Source organism: Lepisosteus platostomus, chromosome 24, assembly GCF_059453375.1.
Source record: "Lepisosteus platostomus isolate fLepPlt1 chromosome 24, fLepPlt1.hap1, whole genome shotgun sequence".
In the NCBI taxonomy this organism is placed as follows: domain Eukaryota; kingdom Metazoa; phylum Chordata; class Actinopteri; order Semionotiformes; family Lepisosteidae; genus Lepisosteus; species Lepisosteus platostomus.
The window spans coordinates 18039612-18058673 of record NC_142634.1 but is presented as its reverse complement, the minus strand read 5'-3'; the positions used below and the strand labels follow the sequence as shown (position 1 = coordinate 18058673).

Below are 19062 nucleotides of genomic sequence, written 5' to 3'. Positions count from 1 at the left end.
TCTGTTCTCAGTCCACATCTGCCTGGTGGCCCGTTGCAGCCTTCAGCCTCCTGCCATTTTCAAAGTTAAAATAAGGCAGAACTTAGAAATAGTCCATTAAGAGGCTCCCAATTAAGAGTGGAAAAGTCTACAATGGTGTGGGCTGGTTTGAATTAATGCAAAGGTAAGGGAAGAGGCCGGGACAGCGACAGGCTGAAATAGCTTCTCGCTGTGCGGATTGAGACTCCAACGGGCGCGGTGTGTCCCTGCTGGCTGGCCGTAGCTCATGGGTGTCCTCACATGACTGCGGGCTTGTGATCCGCATTAGTCCTCCACACTGCTCAGCTGACGCCTTCGGGAGCGGCGCGAGTGTTCTAGGCGAGGGGAGAGCGAGACCTGCTGCTGCGCCCGTGCCTGGAGCCACCGGGACCGCGAGGTGACCCGAGACCAGCGCAGTCTCTCCCGCCCAGCGAACCAGGAAGAGCTCGGGGAGGTTGGCCTGCTGCGCCGCTGCACTGTATCGGTCTCGGTGTCGCACCCCTTCCTTGAATGTTAGGCGCCCTGTGAGCAGTGCTTTACCGTGCCGAGCCGTGCCGTTACCTCTAAGGTGCTTAGAGGTAAGTCTGTCTTGTTCTTTGATCGCCTCGCACGCTGCCGGTGGTTAGGATGCTCTGTTTTGGCTCCAGGAGATGATGCTTCCTGACGAATATAACCTACCCGTGTAGTACCCCGGAATGTACTGAACTTTCAAGGCTGGCTAAGGACCGTTGTTTAAGACCTGCAGTTCAGCGCAGTAGCCTGAGCTTCTGCCACCTCATTGCTACCAGCTGTACCCGGTGAGAGTGCGGGACTGTGAGCCGAGCTGTACCCGGTGAGAGTGCGGGACTGTGAGCCGAGCTGTACCCGGTGAGAGTGCGGGACTGTGAGCCGAGCTGTACCCGGTGAGAGTGCGGGACTGTGAGCCGAGCTGTACCCGGTGAGAGTGCGGGACTGTGAGCCGAGCTGTACCCGGTGAGAGTGCGGGACTGTGAGCCGAGCTGTACCCGGTGAGAGTGCGGGACTGTGAGCCGAGCTGTACCCGGTGAGAGTGCGGGACTGTGAGCCGAGCTGTACCCGGTGAGAGTGCGGGACTGTGAGCCGAGCTGTGCCAGGTGAGAGTGCGGGACTGTGTGAGCCGAGCTGTACCCGGTGAGAGTGCGGGACTGTGAGCCGAGCTGTACCCGGTGAGAGTGCGGGACTGTGAGCCGAGCTGTACCCGGTGAGAGTGCGGGACTGTGAGCCGAGCTGTACCCGGTGAGAGTGCGGGACTGTGAGCCGAGCTGTACCCGGTGAGAGTGCGGGACTGTGAGCCGAGCTGTGCCAGGTGAGAGTGCGGGACTGTGTGAGCCGAGCTGTACCCGGTGAGAGTGCGGGACTGTGAGCCGAGCTGTACCCGGTGAGAGTGCGGGACTGTGAGCCGAGCTGTACCCGGTGAGAGTGCGGGACTGTGAGCCGAGCTGTACCCGGTGAGAGTGTGGGGCTGCCTGAGCTGATCCTCAGTGTGTTTCTAGGGGCAGTGTGGAGAGCAAGAGAGAGAGGAAGACTGGTGTCCAGATGGTGGATGAGCCCCAGGCCCTCGCTTGTATAGCGCCTTTTGTCATCGCCCACGAGGAGCGACCGGTGCCAGAGATCGCTGACAGATGGGGAAGCAGGAGGGAGCTCGGTGAAAGCAGGAGGGAGACAGCATCACGCTCACACCCTGGCGATGGCCGACATAGCTGCTGCACAGTCCCAGTGGTAAGAGGATTATGTTACCAAGCAAGCGCTTGATTGCCAGTTCTTTCCTGGTATGTGCTGAAGTGTACTTTCCTCCTGAGCACAAACAGACAGAGGTGTTTCTTTAGAGAGACTGTCTGACTGTCAGCAGGGCTTGAAACTGCTGAATTCATATTCTGACAAAAAATGCTGAAGGTCTGACATCTGACCTCTAGGTGCAGTGTCTTCTTCCTGTATGATGGGTCAAAGGTCAAGGAGGAGGGAGACCCCACGAGAGCTGGGATCTGCTACTTCTACCCCGAGGAGGTAGGTGGCGCTGTAACAGAGCAAGACAGAGGGGAGGGGGGGTAGGCGGCCCTGAGTGACGCCTGCTGTGTCTTCCTTGCTGCACAGACAGAGTTAGACCAGCAGGAGGTGCTGTGCGGTCAGATCGCAGGGGTGTGTCGCTGCCTGTCGGACATCTCGCATGCCCCCCCACGCCTGCTTCGACTGCGCAGGCGGAAATTCGCGGTCTGTCTGCTTGGGGACTTCTTGTGGGTGAGTGTTGAGGAGAGACAGGTTTCAACTTCCCTGATTCCACCAGAGAGGAATTTGAAATGAACTAACGTTCATCTATCTCCCTTTCTCTATCTTTATTTCCCTCTCTCCCTCAGTCTCTCTCTCCTGGTCTCTCTCGCCCTGGGTCACTCTCTCTCCTGGTCTCTCTCTCCTGGTCTCTCTCGCCCTGGGTCACTCTCTCTCCTGGTCTCTCTCGCCCTGGGTCACTCTCTCCTGGTCTCTCTCGCCCTGGGTCACTCTCTCTCCTGGTCTCTCTCGCCCCCGGTCACTCTCTCCTGGTCTCTCTCACCCCCGGTCACTCTCCCCTGGTCTCTCTCTCCCAGGCTCTGGGCTGTGCAGGGGAGATTCCGGATGTGAGTCTATGTCAGTACCTGGACCAGCTGATCGGACAGTTCTGCTTCTACAATGGCCCAGTGAGGCAGAGCTACCAGGTATTGGAATGGGCCAGCCAGTCACAGTATGCCTGGAGACTATAAGAACAGGTCCCTTACCCCTCTCCCCCCCTCAGGAGCGCCCCCGCGAGGAGCTGGCAGTGCAGTGGGCGCAGTACCTTGCTCAACTACAGGGCGGCAGCACTGAGCTCCAGCAGGTCTTCACCTCGCTGCACACCATCGACTGCACCCAGGTACTGAGGAGGGGATCAAAAGACAGGGAGGGTTGGGGGACTGGATAGTGTCAGAGGGGAGGTGGGATATTTAATAGCAGCAGGACTTTGTGAGTGACGCCTCTCTCCTCTCGAGCAGATTGACCCCCTGCTGCTCCTGAAGGCAGCTCTGATTCTGCAGGCGTGTCAGCGCTGCCCCTTGGTGTTGGCTGGCTGCATTCTCTACAGAGGCAGGTGGGTTGGCCTGCGGGTGAGACAGAGTGAGCACACACTGGGACACACACACATCATAAACTGGAATGCTGCAGAACCCAGAACAGACAATACACACTAACTGAATATCTGACCGGGGTGAGAAACAGCCTGATGAAGTACAGGCTCAGTGACCACAGCCTGGCCATAGAAACTGGAGACAGACAGACCTGGCTGCCCAGAGAGGACAGGCTAAGCTCCCACTGCAAGCGGGGAGAAATAGAGACAGAGGTGCACTTCCTACTTCACTGTGAGAAATACTCTGGGATCAGAGAAACATTCTTCCCTAAATTTACAAATCTAATCCCAGAGTTCCCACATCTGCCAGAATCACCACAGCTGCCAGTCCTACTGGGAGAGGTTAAACTGGCAGCCCAGTAGGAGACCTGCTGTCATTGCCCGAGGAGCAGTAAGCCCGTCTCACAATAATGCTCCATATGTTTGTATGTAAATGTATTAATGATGTGTCTGTATTGTAAATGTCTGTAGATGTTGTGTTAATTGTGTGTGCTTTGGCAATACTTTATTGGTCCTGCCGATAAAGCTGCTTGAATTGAATTGTGAGCTGGCAGGAAGGTCAGTTACACTCCCAGCCTTCTCTCTCTGGCACCTAACCTCCTCCTTCTCGCCTCTCCAGAGTGGTCAGCACACAGATGCCCCCTGAGCTCACGGGGAAGGTGATGGTCCGAGACTCCTCCTCAGAGGCCCAGGTAGATGAGCGGTCTGTACCCCGCCTGATCACGCTGAGCCCCGCATTCTCTGCTGTCTGTCAGTCCGTGCTGTTGTCTCGTTAGGACTCACCTCTGCCGGCTGACGGAGACCCGCTGCAGCGCCACGTCTCCACGGTGCCGGTGTTCCTGACCGCAGATGAGCTGGCTCTGCTGAGACACCCCCCAGTGGACTGGGTCTGCAGGTGTGACGCTGTGTAAAAGGCCTGCCTTTCCTTGTCGTGCGAGATGAATGACAAACCCCAATCGTTTTTTGGTTTCAAACATCTGCCCCATCTTTCCCTTCCTCTGTCAGGTCTCACCCCACTCCACAGCTGGCCAGCCACGGCAGGAAGTCCCGCCTCCTGTCCCGCACGCTGTCCGACACCCTAGAGCCGGAGCTTGACCTCTGCCTCTCCCAGCCCTGCGGCCACGCTGACCACACCCCCACCTCTGACTCCGCCCCATCCAGTGGGGGAGCTTCCAGCCCATCCCACACTGGCGCCGCCCACCCCTCTCTGTCCGGGTCCTTCCTCTCGGCAGGCAGAAGGGAGGACAGCCCAGACAGAGAGCGGGCCAGCAGACACACCCCTGACCCACAGAGCGGGGTTGCAGAGGGAGGGGGCAACGGGCGAGGCAGCAGGGCTGAGCTAGTGCCCATGAGGCTGTACCTGCACAGGGTGCGGGGCCTGGCGCTGGCACTGCTGGTGGAGCTGCAGTTCGACACTGACGCTGCGGCCACCGAGGATGTGGTGAGACTGAGGGCGGGGGGGCGTCGCTCCTTTATCACTCATCTCTTGTCTGTGTGACATCAAGCTCTGGTTGACATCAGATCCCCTGGAGCTAAATAGTGACAAAACAGGACTTTCACTGGTGGGGGCAGGGGTCAGTGTCACTCCTGCTTCCCCATTCACGCATCATCCCCAGTCAGGAATCTGGGAGTCACGCTTAATCCTCTCCTGCCTTTTGAGCCCCACAGAAATAGAAATATTGCCCGCATTTGACTATTTCAATCAGCGTCCGATGCAGAGTGTCTGATTTATGCATTTGTAACACTAAGCCTTGATTTCTCCAGCTCTGTGCTGTATGGGCTCCCCAACACTCTTCCCAACCAGGTGCAGTTTCGGGGTGTCTGTGGACTTGCCCGTGAGCTGACCGTTGTCATTTCTGTGTGTCTGCAGTACTGCAGTAGCCTGGCGTCCCTGAACGGACTGGAGGCTCACCTGAGAGAGATGGGAGGCGCGGCACCAGGCCCTCAGGGGCCCTACTGCTTCGCCCACTATGACCGTGTGCAGAACACCCTCAGCAGTAAGGGCCCGGCCCGCTCCCTGCCCGTGCCCGCAGTCCTGGCTCCCTGCTGAGCTCTGCTCCTCTCTGTGTCCCCAGCGAACGCTGCTGTGCCACAGGACTGCTCCTTCGTCCGCGCCGCTGCCCTGCTGCACGCCCACTTCTCCCAGACGCCCACGCTGCAGGAGGCCATCATCAGGTGAACGAGGAGCGGAGCGGGTGGGGCACCCAGTGTGCAGCAGTGCGTTCTGGTCTGGGCTTTACCCTGAACTGCAGTGTGGAGAGGGCTGGACAGCGAGGCTGTGTGTGTGGACAGTGTGGAGAGGGCTGGACAGCGAGGCTGTGTGTGTGGACAGTGTGGAGAGGGCTGGACAGCGAGGCTGTGTGTGTGGACAGTGTGGAGAGGGCTGGACAGCGCGACTGTGTGTGTGGACAGTGTGGAGAGGGCTGGACAGCGCGACTGTGTGTGTGGACAGTGTGGAGAGGGCTGGACAGCGAGGCTGTGTGTGTGGACAGTGTGGAGAGGGCTGGACAGCGCGACTGTGTGTGTGGACAGTGTGGAGAGGGCTGGACAGCGAGGCTGTGTGTGTGGACAGTGTGGAGAGGGCTGGACAGCGAGGCTGTGTGTGTGGACAGTGTGGAGAGGGCTGGACAGCGAGGCTGTGTGTGTGGACAGTGTGGAGAGGGCTGGACAGCGAGGCTGTGTGTGTGGACAGTGTGGAGAGGGCTGGACAGCGCGACTGTGTGTGTGGACAGTGTGGAGAGGGCTGGACAGCGAGGCTGTGAGTGTGGACAGTGTGGAGAGGGCTGGACAGCGAGGCTGTGTGTGTGGACAGTGTGGAGAGGGCTGGACAGCGAGGCTGTGTGTGTGGACAGTGTGGAGAGGGCTGGACAGCGAGGCTGTGTGTGTGGACAGTGTGGAGAGGGCTGGACAGCGAGGCTGTGTGTGTGGACAGTGTGGAGAGGGCTGGACAGCGAGGCTGTGTGTGTGGACAGTGTGGAGAGGGCTGGACAGCGAGGCTGTGTGTGTGGACAGTGTGGAGAGGGCTGGACAGCGAGGCTGTGAGTGTGGACAGTGTGGAGAGGGCTGGACAGCGAGGCTGTGTGTGTGGACAGTGTGGAGAGGGCTGGACAGCGAGGCTGTGTGTGTGGACAGTGTGGAGAGGGCTGGACAGCGAGGCTGTGTGTGTGGACAGTGTGGAGAGGGCTGGACAGCGCGACTGTGTGTGTGGACAGTGTGGAGAGGGCTGGACAGCGAGGCTGTGAGTGTGGACAGTGTGGAGAGGGCTGGACAGCGAGGCTGTGTGTGTGGACAGTGTGGAGAGGGCTGGACAGCGAGGCTGTGTGTGTGGACAGTGTGGAGAGGGCTGGACAGCGAGGCTGTGTGTGTGGACAGTGTGGAGAGGGCTGGACAGCGAGGCTGTGTGTGTGGACAGTGTGGAGAGGGCTGGACAGCGAGGCTGTGTGTGTGGACAGTGTGGAGAGGGCTGGACAGCGCGACTGTGTGTGTGGACAGTGTGGAGAGGGCTGGACAGCGAGGCTGTGTGTGTGGACAGTGTGGAGAGGGCTGGACAGCGAGGCTGTGTGTGTGGACAGTGTGGAGAGGGCTGGACAGCGCGACTGTGTGTGTGGACAGTGTGGAGAGGGCTGGACAGCGAGGCTGTGAGTGTGGACAGTGTGGAGAGGGCTGGACAGCGAGGCTGTGTGTGTGGACAGTGTGGAGAGGGCTGGACAGCGAGGCTGTGTGTGTGGACAGTGTGGAGAGGGCTGGACAGCGCGACTGTGTGTGTGGACAGTGTGGAGAGGGCTGGACAGCGAGGCTGTGAGTGTGGACAGTGTGGAGAGGGCTGGACAGCGAGGCTGTGTGTGTGGACAGTGTGGAGAGGGCTGGACAGCGAGGCTGTGAGTGTGGACAGTGTGGAGAGGGCTGGACAGCGAGGCTGTGTGTGTGGACAGTGTGGAGAGGGCTGGACAGCGAGGCTGTGTGTGTGGACAGTGTGGAGAGGGCTGGACAGCGAGGCTGTGTGTGTGGACAGTGTGGAGAGGGCTGGACAGCGAGGCTGTGTGTCTGGACAGTGTGGAGAGGGCTGGACAGCGCGACTGTGTGTGTGGACAGTGTGGAGAGGGCTGGACAGCGAGGCTGTGTGTGTGGACAGTGTGGAGAGGGCTGGACAGCGAGGCTGTGTGTGTGGACAGTGTGGAGAGGGCTGGACAGCGAGGCTGTGTGTGTGGACAGTGTGGAGAGGGCTGGACAGCGAGGCTGTGTGTGTGGACAGTGTGGAGAGGGCTGGACAGCGAGGCTGTGTGTGTGGACAGTGTGGAGAGGGCTGGACAGCGAGGCTGTGAGTGTGGACAGTGTGGAGAGGGCTGGACAGCGAGGCTGTGTGTGTGGACAGTGTGGAGAGGGCTGGACAGCGAGGCTGTGTGTGTGGACAGTGTGGAGAGGGCTGGACAGCGAGGCTGTGTGTCTGGACAGTGTGGAGAGGGCTGGACAGCGCGACTGTGTGTGTGGACAGTGTGGAGAGGGCTGGACAGCGAGGCTGTGTGTGTGGACAGTGTGGAGAGGGCTGGACAGCGAGGCTGTGTGTGTGGACAGTGTGGAGAGGGCTGGACAGCGAGGCTGTGTGTGTGGACAGTGTGGAGAGGGCTGGACAGCGCGACTGTGTGTGTGGACAGTGTGGAGAGGGCTGGACAGCGCGACTGTGTGTGTGGACAGTGTGGAGAGGGCTGGACAGCGAGGCTGTGTGTGTGGACAGTGTGGAGAGGGCTGGACAGCGCGACTGTGTGTGTGGACAGTGTGGAGAGGGCTGGACAGCGAGGCTGTGTGTGTGGACAGTGTGGAGAGGGCTGGACAGCGAGGCTGTGTGTGTGGACAGTGTGGAGAGGGCTGGACAGCGAGGCTGTGTGTGTGGACAGTGTGGAGAGGGCTGGACAGCGAGGCTGTGTGTGTGGACAGTGTGGAGAGGGCTGGACAGCGCGACTGTGTGTGTGGACAGTGTGGAGAGGGCTGGACAGCGAGGCTGTGAGTGTGGACAGTGTGGAGAGGGCTGGACAGCGAGGCTGTGTGTGTGGACAGTGTGGAGAGGGCTGGACAGCGAGGCTGTGTGTGTGGACAGTGTGGAGAGGGCTGGACAGCGAGGCTGTGTGTGTGGACAGTGTGGAGAGGGCTGGACAGCGAGGCTGTGTGTGTGGACAGTGTGGAGAGGGCTGGACAGCGAGGCTGTGTGTGTGGACAGTGTGGAGAGGGCTGGACAGCGAGGCTGTGAGTGTGGACAGTGTGGAGAGGGCTGGACAGCGAGGCTGTGTGTGTGGACAGTGTGGAGAGGGCTGGACAGCGAGGCTGTGTGTGTGGACAGTGTGGAGAGGGCTGGACAGCGAGGCTGTGTGTGTGGACAGTGTGGAGAGGGCTGGACAGCGCGACTGTGTGTGTGGACAGTGTGGAGAGGGCTGGACAGCGAGGCTGTGAGTGTGGACAGTGTGGAGAGGGCTGGACAGCGAGGCTGTGTGTGTGGACAGTGTGGAGAGGGCTGGACAGCGAGGCTGTGTGTGTGGACAGTGTGGAGAGGGCTGGACAGCGAGGCTGTGTGTGTGGACAGTGTGGAGAGGGCTGGACAGCGAGGCTGTGTGTGTGGACAGTGTGGAGAGGGCTGGACAGCGAGGCTGTGTGTGTGGACAGTGTGGAGAGGGCTGGACAGCGCGACTGTGTGTGTGGACAGTGTGGAGAGGGCTGGACAGCGAGGCTGTGTGTGTGGACAGTGTGGAGAGGGCTGGACAGCGAGGCTGTGTGTGTGGACAGTGTGGAGAGGGCTGGACAGCGCGACTGTGTGTGTGGACAGTGTGGAGAGGGCTGGACAGCGAGGCTGTGAGTGTGGACAGTGTGGAGAGGGCTGGACAGCGAGGCTGTGTGTGTGGACAGTGTGGAGAGGGCTGGACAGCGAGGCTGTGTGTGTGGACAGTGTGGAGAGGGCTGGACAGCGCGACTGTGTGTGTGGACAGTGTGGAGAGGGCTGGACAGCGAGGCTGTGAGTGTGGACAGTGTGGAGAGGGCTGGACAGCGAGGCTGTGTGTGTGGACAGTGTGGAGAGGGCTGGACAGCGAGGCTGTGAGTGTGGACAGTGTGGAGAGGGCTGGACAGCGAGGCTGTGTGTGTGGACAGTGTGGAGAGGGCTGGACAGCGAGGCTGTGTGTGTGGACAGTGTGGAGAGGGCTGGACAGCGAGGCTGTGTGTGTGGACAGTGTGGAGAGGGCTGGACAGCGAGGCTGTGTGTCTGGACAGTGTGGAGAGGGCTGGACAGCGCGACTGTGTGTGTGGACAGTGTGGAGAGGGCTGGACAGCGAGGCTGTGTGTGTGGACAGTGTGGAGAGGGCTGGACAGCGAGGCTGTGTGTGTGGACAGTGTGGAGAGGGCTGGACAGCGAGGCTGTGTGTGTGGACAGTGTGGAGAGGGCTGGACAGCGAGGCTGTGTGTGTGGACAGTGTGGAGAGGGCTGGACAGCGAGGCTGTGTGTGTGGACAGTGTGGAGAGGGCTGGACAGCGAGGCTGTGTGTGTGGACAGTGTGGAGAGGGCTGGACAGCGAGGCTGTGAGTGTGGACAGTGTGGAGAGGGCTGGACAGCGAGGCTGTGTGTGTGGACAGTGTGGAGAGGGCTGGACAGCGAGGCTGTGTGTGTGGACAGTGTGGAGAGGGCTGGACAGTGAGGCTGTGTGTCTGGACAGTGTGGAGAGGGCTGGACAGCGCGACTGTGTGTGTGGACAGTGTGGAGAGGGCTGGACAGCGAGGCTGTGTGTGTGGACAGTGTGGAGAGGGCTGGACAGCGAGGCTGTGTGTGTGGACAGTGTGGAGAGGGCTGGACAGCGAGGCTGTGTGTGTGGACAGTGTGGAGAGGGCTGGACAGTGACCCTATGTGTGTCGTTGTCAGGAGTGCGGGGACGGCAGTGTACGGGACACGCAGTGCAGCGCAGGAGACACTCTTCCAGCAGCAGGGAGTGGCAGTGAGGAACTCTGGGATCCCAAACCCCCAGGACAGCGCCTTCACCCTGCCCAGCAAGGCTCGGCACAGACTGCTGAAGCACGGGGTCAACCTGCTGTAGGACAGACTGACCACTGAGATACGGGGTCAGTCTGCTGTAGGACAGACTGACCACCGAGGCATGGGGTCAACCTGCTGTAGGACAGACTGACCACTGAGATACGGGGTCAGTCTGCTGTAGGACAGACTGACCACTGAGGCATGGGGTCAACCTGCTGTAGGACAGACTGACCACTGAGATACGGGGTCAGTCTGCTATAGGACAGACCACTGAGGCATAGTGTCAACCTGCTGTAGGACAGACTGACCACTGAGATATGGGGTCAGTCTGCTGTAGGACAGACCACTGAGGCTTGGTGTCAACCTGCTGTAGGACAGTGACTGGACAGACTGACCACTGAGGCATGGAGTCAACCTGCTGTAGGACAGACTGACCACTGAGGCACAGGGTCAGTCTGCTGTAGGACAGTGACTGGACAGACTGTTAGGCTCCTGGGACAGATAGGCTGCCCAGCCTGCTGCCCTGATAGTAGCTTGGAGGACACGCGCATCGCCAGGAGTGCTGTCTGAGACAGCAGGAAGCACCGAGGCAGCACGCTGCAGCCTGGGACAAAGGCAGGTCCTTCACAAATAAAGCCATCAGTGCTGATGCATGGGTCTGTCTGTCTGGTGTACTGGTCCGACTTCCCACTGTGGAAGAGAGACACCCCTATTCAGATGCTTAAGAAAGGTTACAAACAAGAGGCTGTTATTTTCACTCCTTTACATTTGTTAGTAGCTAATAAATCAGAGGATCTCAGCCAGGGTATCAACAGCATGGCTGGGCAGCTTGTTCCTCTACCTGCAACTAAACAGGCTTCGAGGAAATGTTGCATTTATAAGCCTTAGTGTAAAGACCCGTCTCCTGTTCTCAGATTGAAATTCATTTCCTTTCCGTTTCACTTGTGTCCTGCGTGGTGGTGTTCCTGGGACATGCACTGGGTTGGCTTTCCCAGTCCTTTTGAGGAGTTCTGAGTCTTGAGAGCTGGTTTCCTCCTCGTCTGTTCATGACTGCAGACGCCCCTCAGAGCAGGAGATTGCTTTCGGCCCAGGACTGTCACTCCATTCTGGACTGATAACAGAGCACCAATGTCTTTTGTCCAGTGTAGTGGCAAAAATCTAAGTTTTCTAAATTAGTATTTTATGATAGCATTGCCTTCTATTCTAAACGGTCTGCCCTTTCTATCTCCTCCCAACACTGTCCATTAACTGTAAGTGAGGTTGACAGGTCTTCAGACACATTAAATGCCGTCTGCCATCTCCCATGATCTGGTGTGGATGTTCTTTCCGTGGTGTGCAGTGGAAAATGTGCTGCTGGACAGACTCTCGGTCAGCTGCTGCAGTTTCTGTGGTCACAGGAGTCTTTCAGCAGCACCTGCTTGTGTTGGAAGTGGCACTATGGTATTGCAGCTGTGCGGGAGAGGTAGCCCATACGAGCCTGCTGCGCTCTGGGTCAGGAATGTGTAAACTGAGAGTGGCTGAGATACCTGTGGCCAGGTTTGTTTGGCCATGGCTGCTGAGGACAAACGAGCAGGGAGAGCGAGTGCTCAGGACAGACCAGCAGGGGGAGTCAGTGCTCAGGGTCAGTGCTCAGGACAGACCAGCAGGGGGAGTCAGTGCTCAGGACAGACCAGCAGGGGGAGTCAGCGCTCAGGGTCAGTGCTCAGGACAGACCAGCAGGGGGAGTCAGTGCTCAGGACACACCAGCAGGGGGAGTCAGTGCTCTGGACAGACCAGCAGGGGAGACAGCACTCAGGGTCAGTGCTCAGGACAGACCTGCAGGGGGAGTCAGCGCTCAGGGTCAGTGCTCAGGACAGATCAGCAGGGGGAGTCAGTGCTCTGGACAGACCAGCAGGGGAGACAGCACTCAGGGTCAGTGCTCAGGACAGACCTGCAGGGGGAGTCAGCGCTCAGGGTCAGTGCTCAGGACAGATCAGCAGGGAGAGTCAGTGCTCAGGACAGACCTGCAGGGGGAGCCAGTGCTCAGGGTCAGTGCTCAGGACAGACTGTACAGAGTCCCAGGGATCAGTAGGTCGGGGCGCAGGGCAGCATGCTGCTCCAGAGGGCACAGAGTGCTCCGATAGAAGAGTCAGGCTGGGGGCTTCCCTGTTGGCAGAGCGTCTCTGGAAGTCGGCACTACACCATCGTGCGGACCCAGGCCGCCTGGCCGTGTGGGACGGGGTGTGATCGGACACTGCCCCAGGGCCGCCACCACTCTCGGGAGCCCAAAATGCAAATACAGCACAAAGCAACATGGGTACGGCGGAGAAAACCATCTGTGTAAGACATTCACATACAGCACGTTTATCTGTGTTACTGACAGCTCAGTCCAGGGGAGAACACTCATCACATCAGAACGGAAATAATATCAGGACCACATAATCAATTCATGCATCAGTCACTTGGAAAGTCATTGCCATATTTAACTAAAAGCACAAGTGCTGTTTATTAATAATGAAGTTTAATGTTTATTTTTATTAATAACTGTTTTACAATAGTTACATAGTTTTATACCTTTATTTGGTATATTTTCACATAAATGCATTTCTTAAAAATTAACATTAAACTCTTGGGGACATCCAGTTCCATATAAACACATTAACAAAGTAATTCTGCTCTGCTGAGTCTTACGCACACACACACGCAGTTGTCCCAGGACCGCCTGCGCTCTCCAGCCCTTACAGCTGTTACCACAGCAACCGGGGAGATGTGACGGGGGCCGAGCAGGCCGCTGGCTCACCTTCCCCTTCACCCCAAGGGCAGAAGAGCATCCAGCCACTGAGCCCCATCACCGCAGATTGGTCACGTACAGCAGGACAGTACTGGCGAGTTTGATGGGCGGCACTGTGGCCCTGCGTTCACTTCTTGGGGTGCTGTCTGTGTTGAGCTTGGATGTTCTCCATGGGTTTCCTCCCACAGTCCAGGTCAACTGGTGTCTGGGGAAACTGGGCCTGGTGGGTGTGTATAGCTCGTGTCTGGGATGCACTGGTGTCCTGTCCTCTCTCTTGCCAGAACAGGCTCCAGCCCCCCCTTGACCCTGAATTGGAAGTGTATAAAAAGTTTACGGGTGACGCTTTAGAAGTGCACAGCTGCAAGTACATGAAGGGCTCTACACCAAGAGTAGTGGGTGTCAGCAGCAAACTCCACAGCTGTGTAGCAGACCCACTACATGATCCTTCAAGAAGCACCTGGCCCAGACTCCAGCTGGTGATCTGAGAAACTCAACAAAGACGAGACAGGAATGTGAGCTTCCTGCAGCTCCAATCAGACAAGTGAAACAAAATAAACAGCCCACACATGCATCGTTTTTTGGACTGAAACACTTTTACTGTTTTTTTTTGTGCAAACACCAAAGCAAAGAAACTAAGAAAAAGGAATGTTAATTTCCAAAAATCCACAATGGAATCTCTAGCTGGGACCAGGGTCTCCAGTACAGAGAATCGCAAGCGTTTCACACTGGGGGAGAGAGGTCAGAGGTCACAGGTCACGGGTCAGACTCACCCACGCACACGAGTTAGAGAGCCCTGGCCAGAGCTGACCACACAGGGCTCGGACACAACCGCTCCAGCTGCACCGGACCTGTGAACCTGCCCCACTGCTGCCCGGTGCCTCCGAGCCCTGGTTCTGTGCAGCAGCATGTTTCTTCAGTCACCTGACCCCGCAGCAGGACTGGTACCGAGCCCGGCATCGGGAGCGGGCCAGAACCTTGACCTCTTCAGAGGAGCTGGCTCACTGTCCACTGGAGACGCTGTCCACAGAGAGGAGCAGAAGCCATACACTCACTGTGAAGAGGCCACAGCAAGGTAGGAACCCTGAATTCCGGGAACAGACCCAAGACTTCCCAAATTTGGGATTCTGCCACAGTTTTCAGCGTGATGTCAGGACGGAGCTGTGCGCCCGATGAAGACTCAGGGGGAACCGCGCAGGGGCTGGGGGCCTGGGGTGCCGGGGGGTTCAGCTAGAGGTTATTGATGAGAGAGTTCACAGGTGTTCCCATGGCAACGGCATTCACGAGTATTGTCAACATGGTCTGAAATAAAGAGGCGTCCACAAAATAGTCCAATTACTGTGCGGAGAATTTCCCAATTGTGCTTTTTAATCCTGTAACCGATGCTGACTGACAGGGCAGCTCCCTGCAGGGCAAACCCTCCACCAGCAGTTCTTCGCTGGGGCCAGACACTGGGACAAGCTGGTCCAACAACATGTCCTCTTTGGATCTGCAAAGCCCTGTCGAACCCACAGGCAGCGGCTGTCAGTCCACACCGATGGAGAGGCAGAGCTCTGCCCCAGCTGCTCCATCACTGGTCAGAAATGCCGAATGAAAACGCAGCACAGTCCCGAGGCCCAGACGGCCCGTCCGCTGGCCTCTCTCTCGGCACCACGCGGAGCTCCTGCCTCTCTCTGCGCAGGTCACAGGCTCAGGTGTCGCCAGCCCTCCGCCCCTCTCTCCCCACCCCCTCCTCGCTCTCACCGCCCCGGGCTGAAGATGTAGTCCAGCGCCTGCCTCTCGGCCGCTGCCACATTGGGGTGCCAGAGATCCACCATGAAGACCACGCGGGGGCCGTCCTCCGCGCTGCCTGAACACAAACACAGACACGAGTCAGGCGACGGGAGGGACACCCGAAACGCAGAAGAGCGAGCGTGGCGTCCAGGGCCAGCGACCCCACCCCTCCCTCACCCTCGTGGAAGGCCGTGTGCAGGAAGGAGTCGTCGAACAGCAGGCAGCTGCCCTCTGCCCAGCACTGGGGCTCCCCACCCACCACCAGCTCACAGCCGGGGGGCACGCGGAGGCCTGGGAAGAGAGGAGGGAGAGGTCAGCACAGTGGGGACACACGCACCCACACACAGACATGCACTGTGGACACACATGCTTACACACACCGGACACTGCAGACACATGCACACGCTCACACACACACCAGGCACTGTAGACACGCGCGCACACACAGACACCGGACACTGCAGACACACGCACACAGACACCGGACACTGCAGACACACGCACACAGACACCGGACACTGCAGACACACGCACACGCTCACACACAGACACCGGACACTGCAGACACACGCACACAGACACCGGACACTGCAGACACACGCACCCGCTCACACACAGACACCGGACACTGCAGACACACGCACACAGACACCGGACACTGCAGACACACGCACACGCTCACACACACAGACACCGGACACTGCAGACACACGCACACAGACACCGGACACTGCAGACACACGCACACAGACACCAGACACTGCAGACACACGCACACAGACACCAGACACTGCAGACACACGCACACAGACACCAGACACTGCAGACACACGCACACAGACACCGGACACTGCAGACACACGCACACGCTCACACACAGACACCGGACACTGCAGACACACGCACACAGACACCGGACACTGCAGACACACGCACACAGACACCGGACACTGCAGACACACGCACACAGACACCGGACACTGCAGACACACGCACACGCTCACACACAGACACCGGACACTGCAGACACATGCACACGCTCACACACACAGACACCGGACACTGCAGACACACGCACACAGACACCGGACACTGCAGACACACGCACACAGACACCGGACACTGCAGACACACGCACACGCTCACACACAGACACCGGACACTGCAGACACACGCACACAGACACCGGACACTGCAGACACACGCACACAGACACCGGACACTGCAGACACACGCACACAGACACCGGACACTGCAGACACACGCACACAGACACCGGACACTGCAGACACACGCACACGCTCACACACACAGACACCGGACACTGCAGACACACGCACACAGACACCGGACACTGCAGACACACGCACACGCTCACACACGCAGACACCGGACACTGCAGACACACGCACACGCTCACACACGCAGACACCGGACACTGCAGACACACGCACACGCTCACACACACACCAGGCACTGTAGACGCGCGCGCGCGCGCACACACACACACACCAGGCACTGCAGACACACGCACACAGACACCGGACACTGCAGACACGCACACGCTCACACACAGACACCGGACACTGCAGACACACGCACACGCTCACACACAGACACCGGACACTGCAGACACACGCACACAGACACCGGACACTGCAGACACACGCACACGCTCACACACACAGACACCGGACACTGCAGACACACGCACACAGACACCGGACACTGCAGACACACGCACACAGACACCGGACACTGCAGACACACGCACACAGACACCGGACACTGCAGACACACGCACACAGACACCGGACACTGCAGACACACGCACACACACACCAGGCACTGCAGACACACGCACACAGACACCGGACACTGCAGACACGCACACGCTCACACACAGACACCGGACACTGCAGACACACGCACACGCTCACACACAGACACCGGACACTGCAGACACACGCACACAGACACCGGACACTGCAGACACACGCACACGCTCACACACACAGACACCGGACACTGCAGACACACGCACACAGACACCGGACACTGCAGACACACGCACACGCCGGACGCAGCGGCCCGCTCCCTCACCCAGGTGGCAGCGCAGCCGGACGTTGGTGGGGCCGTAGTGCTCGGCGATGAGGGCGCCGGGCGTGAGCACCGAGAAGCAGGCGTTCCCGAACACGTTGTTGCCGACGAAGGTGCGCAGCGAGCCCAGCACTCGGTACGCCCGCGGGCAGCGCCGGCAGTTCTGCGGCACGCTCACGCCCTGGTTCACCAGGTAGAAGGTCAGCCACTGGCCCTGGGGGGCGCTGTTGGCCTTCCAGCCGGGCGGCGGGGGCAGCGGGCCCAGCGGGCCGGGCCGGTACACGCCCTCGAACTCGGCCAGCAGCGCGCCGAAGCTGCGCTCCAGGAGCTCCACGTCGTGCTTCTGCGCCTCGCGGGAGAAGTAGGGCGCGCTGGGCAGCTCGGGCAGCAGGAAGACCTCGGGCTTCTGGATGGAGGCGGGCCGGCGGGCCAGGTAGCGGCCCTGCTCGCGCACGCCCTTGTGCACGCGGCCCATGCCCGCCCAGGTGTAGCGCTTGGCGTAGTCCTGCAGGCTGTGGTACAGCCGCTGGTTCAGGCCCTCCGCCGGCGCCGCGCACCGGAAGCACTCGGGCGACTGGCAGTAGGCGAAGCCGTTCTGTGCCTGCAGCGCCCGGCCCCGCCGGCCCCCAGACTCGCCCGGCCCCCCGCCGGCACCCGCCGCGCGCTCGGGGCCGTAGGTCCGCGGGGGGGCGCCCTGCTCCCGGCCCACGCGGTAGCAGTACCACACGAACAGCAGCAGGAGGCAGCCCACCGTGGCCAGGGCGCTGGGCTCGCAGTCCCTCAGAGACTGCATCCCCCCGGCAACCAGCTCCCTCAGCCCGTCCAGGGACCACTCCATCGCAGCGGAGACCGGCTGTCAAGGCGTCTCTACGCCCTCCCGCCTCTCCGAGCCTCTCGCAAGTGCGGACCTGTGAGGTGAGCACCCCATCGCTGCATCGCACCGCTTCTACCGCAGACAGGGGGCGCCCCGCCGCCCACACAGGGGAGGAGCTGGAAGAGAGCAGAAAGGGTTAATGAGCGCGAGAGATCCCTGCTCCTGCGCTCATCCCACCTGCTGTAACTCACGGCCTCGGCTTTTTCTTTATCCATGATGCAAAGCGTCCTGGGGTTGGAAAGGCGCTGTATAAGTGAATGTATTGTTACCGTTTGATCTTGACCGTCAGCCGAGGGACAGAGCCAGCTGCAGTCTCCTGTCAATCCGGGTAGAGACACCCCCACCCGCCTGCGCCCCCGACAGCACTCTGCCCGCCCACGCCAAGCACCGGCATGACTCACAGACTGACAAAGCACACGCACACGCACACGGGCGGACAGATCCACAGACAGAGGCGGAGAGCAGACGAACCCGCCGTGAATGACGGGCAAATCGCTGCGCGGCGGAGTGGGTCGCAACGGTCGAACTCGATCCGGTTCGGTTGTGTGCCGAGGCCGGTCTGCTCCTGTCTCTGTTCGGCTGGCCCGGTCGCCTGCCCACGCTGCGCCACACGGACGGGCCCCCCACTCTTCCCCGCACAGCAGGACACGCGCTGTCGTCACCCCCGAGTCACTCCTCCCGCAGGCCACGCGCGACACGCAGCCCCGTGGGAACCCCACGGCGCCTGCCGGGACAATACTGTACCTTTCTGAGCAGGAGCACAGCAGACAGCCGCTCGCCAGTGAACACGCACTCCGAGCCTCCCGGTACCAGAGCGCAGATCTCCAGTCACACGCACGGCGCCAGAGCGAGCCGTGACTGCAACACGCCCGCACGCAGCGCCTCCACAGACTAATCCACGCAGCCTTCCTCTCTCACTCCTCCTCCTCCCGCCCGCCTCCGTTACCGGCGCGCCCAGCGTGACGAGCGCAGGAGTACGTCGTGCGCAGCCCGTCGGCGGAGAAGCAGGAGACAGCAGATCAGAATGGCGTCATGTACTCAATCAGGTATATATTAAGACCTAGCACATTCCCCGCTAATATCACAGCTCCTCTCCGGGATGGCGGATAGTTAGAACCGCAGCGAGAGGCGGGAGGCGTGCGGTTTCCGTTGGAAACTAAACACAGTCAATAAACAGTAACAGCAAACACACACACAGACATCTCATTAAGTTTGCTGATGACTCGGCCCTGGTCAGCTAATTGAAGGACCCGGAAACCATCATGGACCCATTCTGATCGACTTGAATTTAAAAATAAAGGGGCTGGTCGTTGATTTAAGGATAAAATGCAACATCCCTCCAACCTGCTGTAATTAATGGTTAGACTAGAAACTGT

The 19062-nt window shown here is 59.5% G+C and overlaps 2 protein-coding genes across 11 annotated transcripts; one reads left to right on the top strand and one right to left on the bottom strand.

The window, feature by feature from the left end:
* Nucleotides 1-249: 249 nt before the first annotated feature.
* Nucleotides 250-11479, top strand: hps4 (HPS4 biogenesis of lysosomal organelles complex 3 subunit 2). 7 transcript variants are annotated; one of them, XR_015929814.1, is made up of 14 exons: nucleotides 250-596; nucleotides 1530-1755; nucleotides 1950-2040; nucleotides 2128-2271; nucleotides 2388-2723; nucleotides 2801-2917; nucleotides 3036-3130; nucleotides 3786-3858; nucleotides 3943-4061; nucleotides 4172-4607; nucleotides 5037-5163; nucleotides 5242-5341; nucleotides 10062-10574; nucleotides 10615-11479. XR_015929814.1 is itself a non-coding variant. In XM_088618263.1 (13 exons), the coding sequence occupies exons 2-13, from the start codon at nucleotides 1724-1726 to the stop codon at nucleotides 10231-10233; spliced, it is 1842 nt and encodes a 613-aa protein (XP_088474389.1). In that variant the 5' UTR covers nucleotides 250-472; nucleotides 1530-1723; the 3' UTR covers nucleotides 10234-11479. The 7 variants fall into 7 exon arrangements, 6 of the variants coding, with proteins under 6 accessions (XP_088474389.1, XP_088474387.1, XP_088474388.1 ...); XM_088618263.1 differs by having other exon boundaries at nucleotides 250-472; nucleotides 10062-11479; XM_088618261.1 differs by having other exon boundaries at nucleotides 10062-11479.
* Nucleotides 11480-12632: 1153 nt separating this feature from the next.
* On the bottom strand, nucleotides 12633-18769 carry asphd2 (aspartate beta-hydroxylase domain containing 2). 4 transcript variants are annotated; one of them, XR_015929816.1, is made up of 5 exons: nucleotides 18431-18766; nucleotides 16816-17802; nucleotides 14890-15003; nucleotides 13713-14788; nucleotides 12633-13248 (listed from the first exon to the last, which is right to left on the bottom strand). XR_015929816.1 is itself a non-coding variant. In XM_088618275.1 (5 exons), the coding sequence occupies exons 2-5, from the start codon at nucleotides 17648-17650 to the stop codon at nucleotides 13137-13139; spliced, it is 1167 nt and encodes a 388-aa protein (XP_088474401.1). In that variant the 5' UTR covers nucleotides 17651-17802; nucleotides 18431-18769; the 3' UTR covers nucleotides 12633-13136. The 4 variants fall into 4 exon arrangements, 3 of the variants coding, with proteins under 3 accessions (XP_088474401.1, XP_088474402.1, XP_088474403.1); XM_088618275.1 differs by having other exon boundaries at nucleotides 14683-14788; nucleotides 18431-18769; XM_088618276.1 differs by lacking the exon at nucleotides 18431-18766 and adding an exon at nucleotides 18158-18410 and having other exon boundaries at nucleotides 14683-14788.
* Between the last annotated feature and the right edge of the window lie 293 nt (nucleotides 18770-19062).

Coding starts and splice junctions, on each gene's coding strand:
- hps4 (XM_088618263.1), top strand. CDS start 1,724: ATGGCCGACATAGCTGCTGCACAGTCCCAGTG. Junction 1,756..1,949: donor GCTGCTGCACAGTCCCAGTG/GTAAGAGGATTA, acceptor TCTGACCTCTAG/GTGCAGTGTCTTCTTCCTGT. Junction 5,342..10,061: donor CTGCAGGAGGCCATCATCAG/GTGAACGAGGAG, acceptor TGTCGTTGTCAG/GAGTGCGGGGACGGCAGTGT.
- asphd2 (XM_088618275.1), bottom strand. CDS start 17,650: ATGGAGTGGTCCCTGGACGGGCTGAGGGAGCTGGTTGCCGGGGGGATG. Junction 14,789..14,889: donor GCACACGGCCTTCCACGAGG/GTGAGGGAGGGG, acceptor GTTTGTGTTCAG/GCAGCGCGGAGGACGGCCCC. Junction 13,249..14,682: donor TACATCTTCAGCCCGGGGCG/GTGAGAGCGAGG, acceptor CTTCCAATTCAG/GGTCAAGGGGGGGCTGGAGC.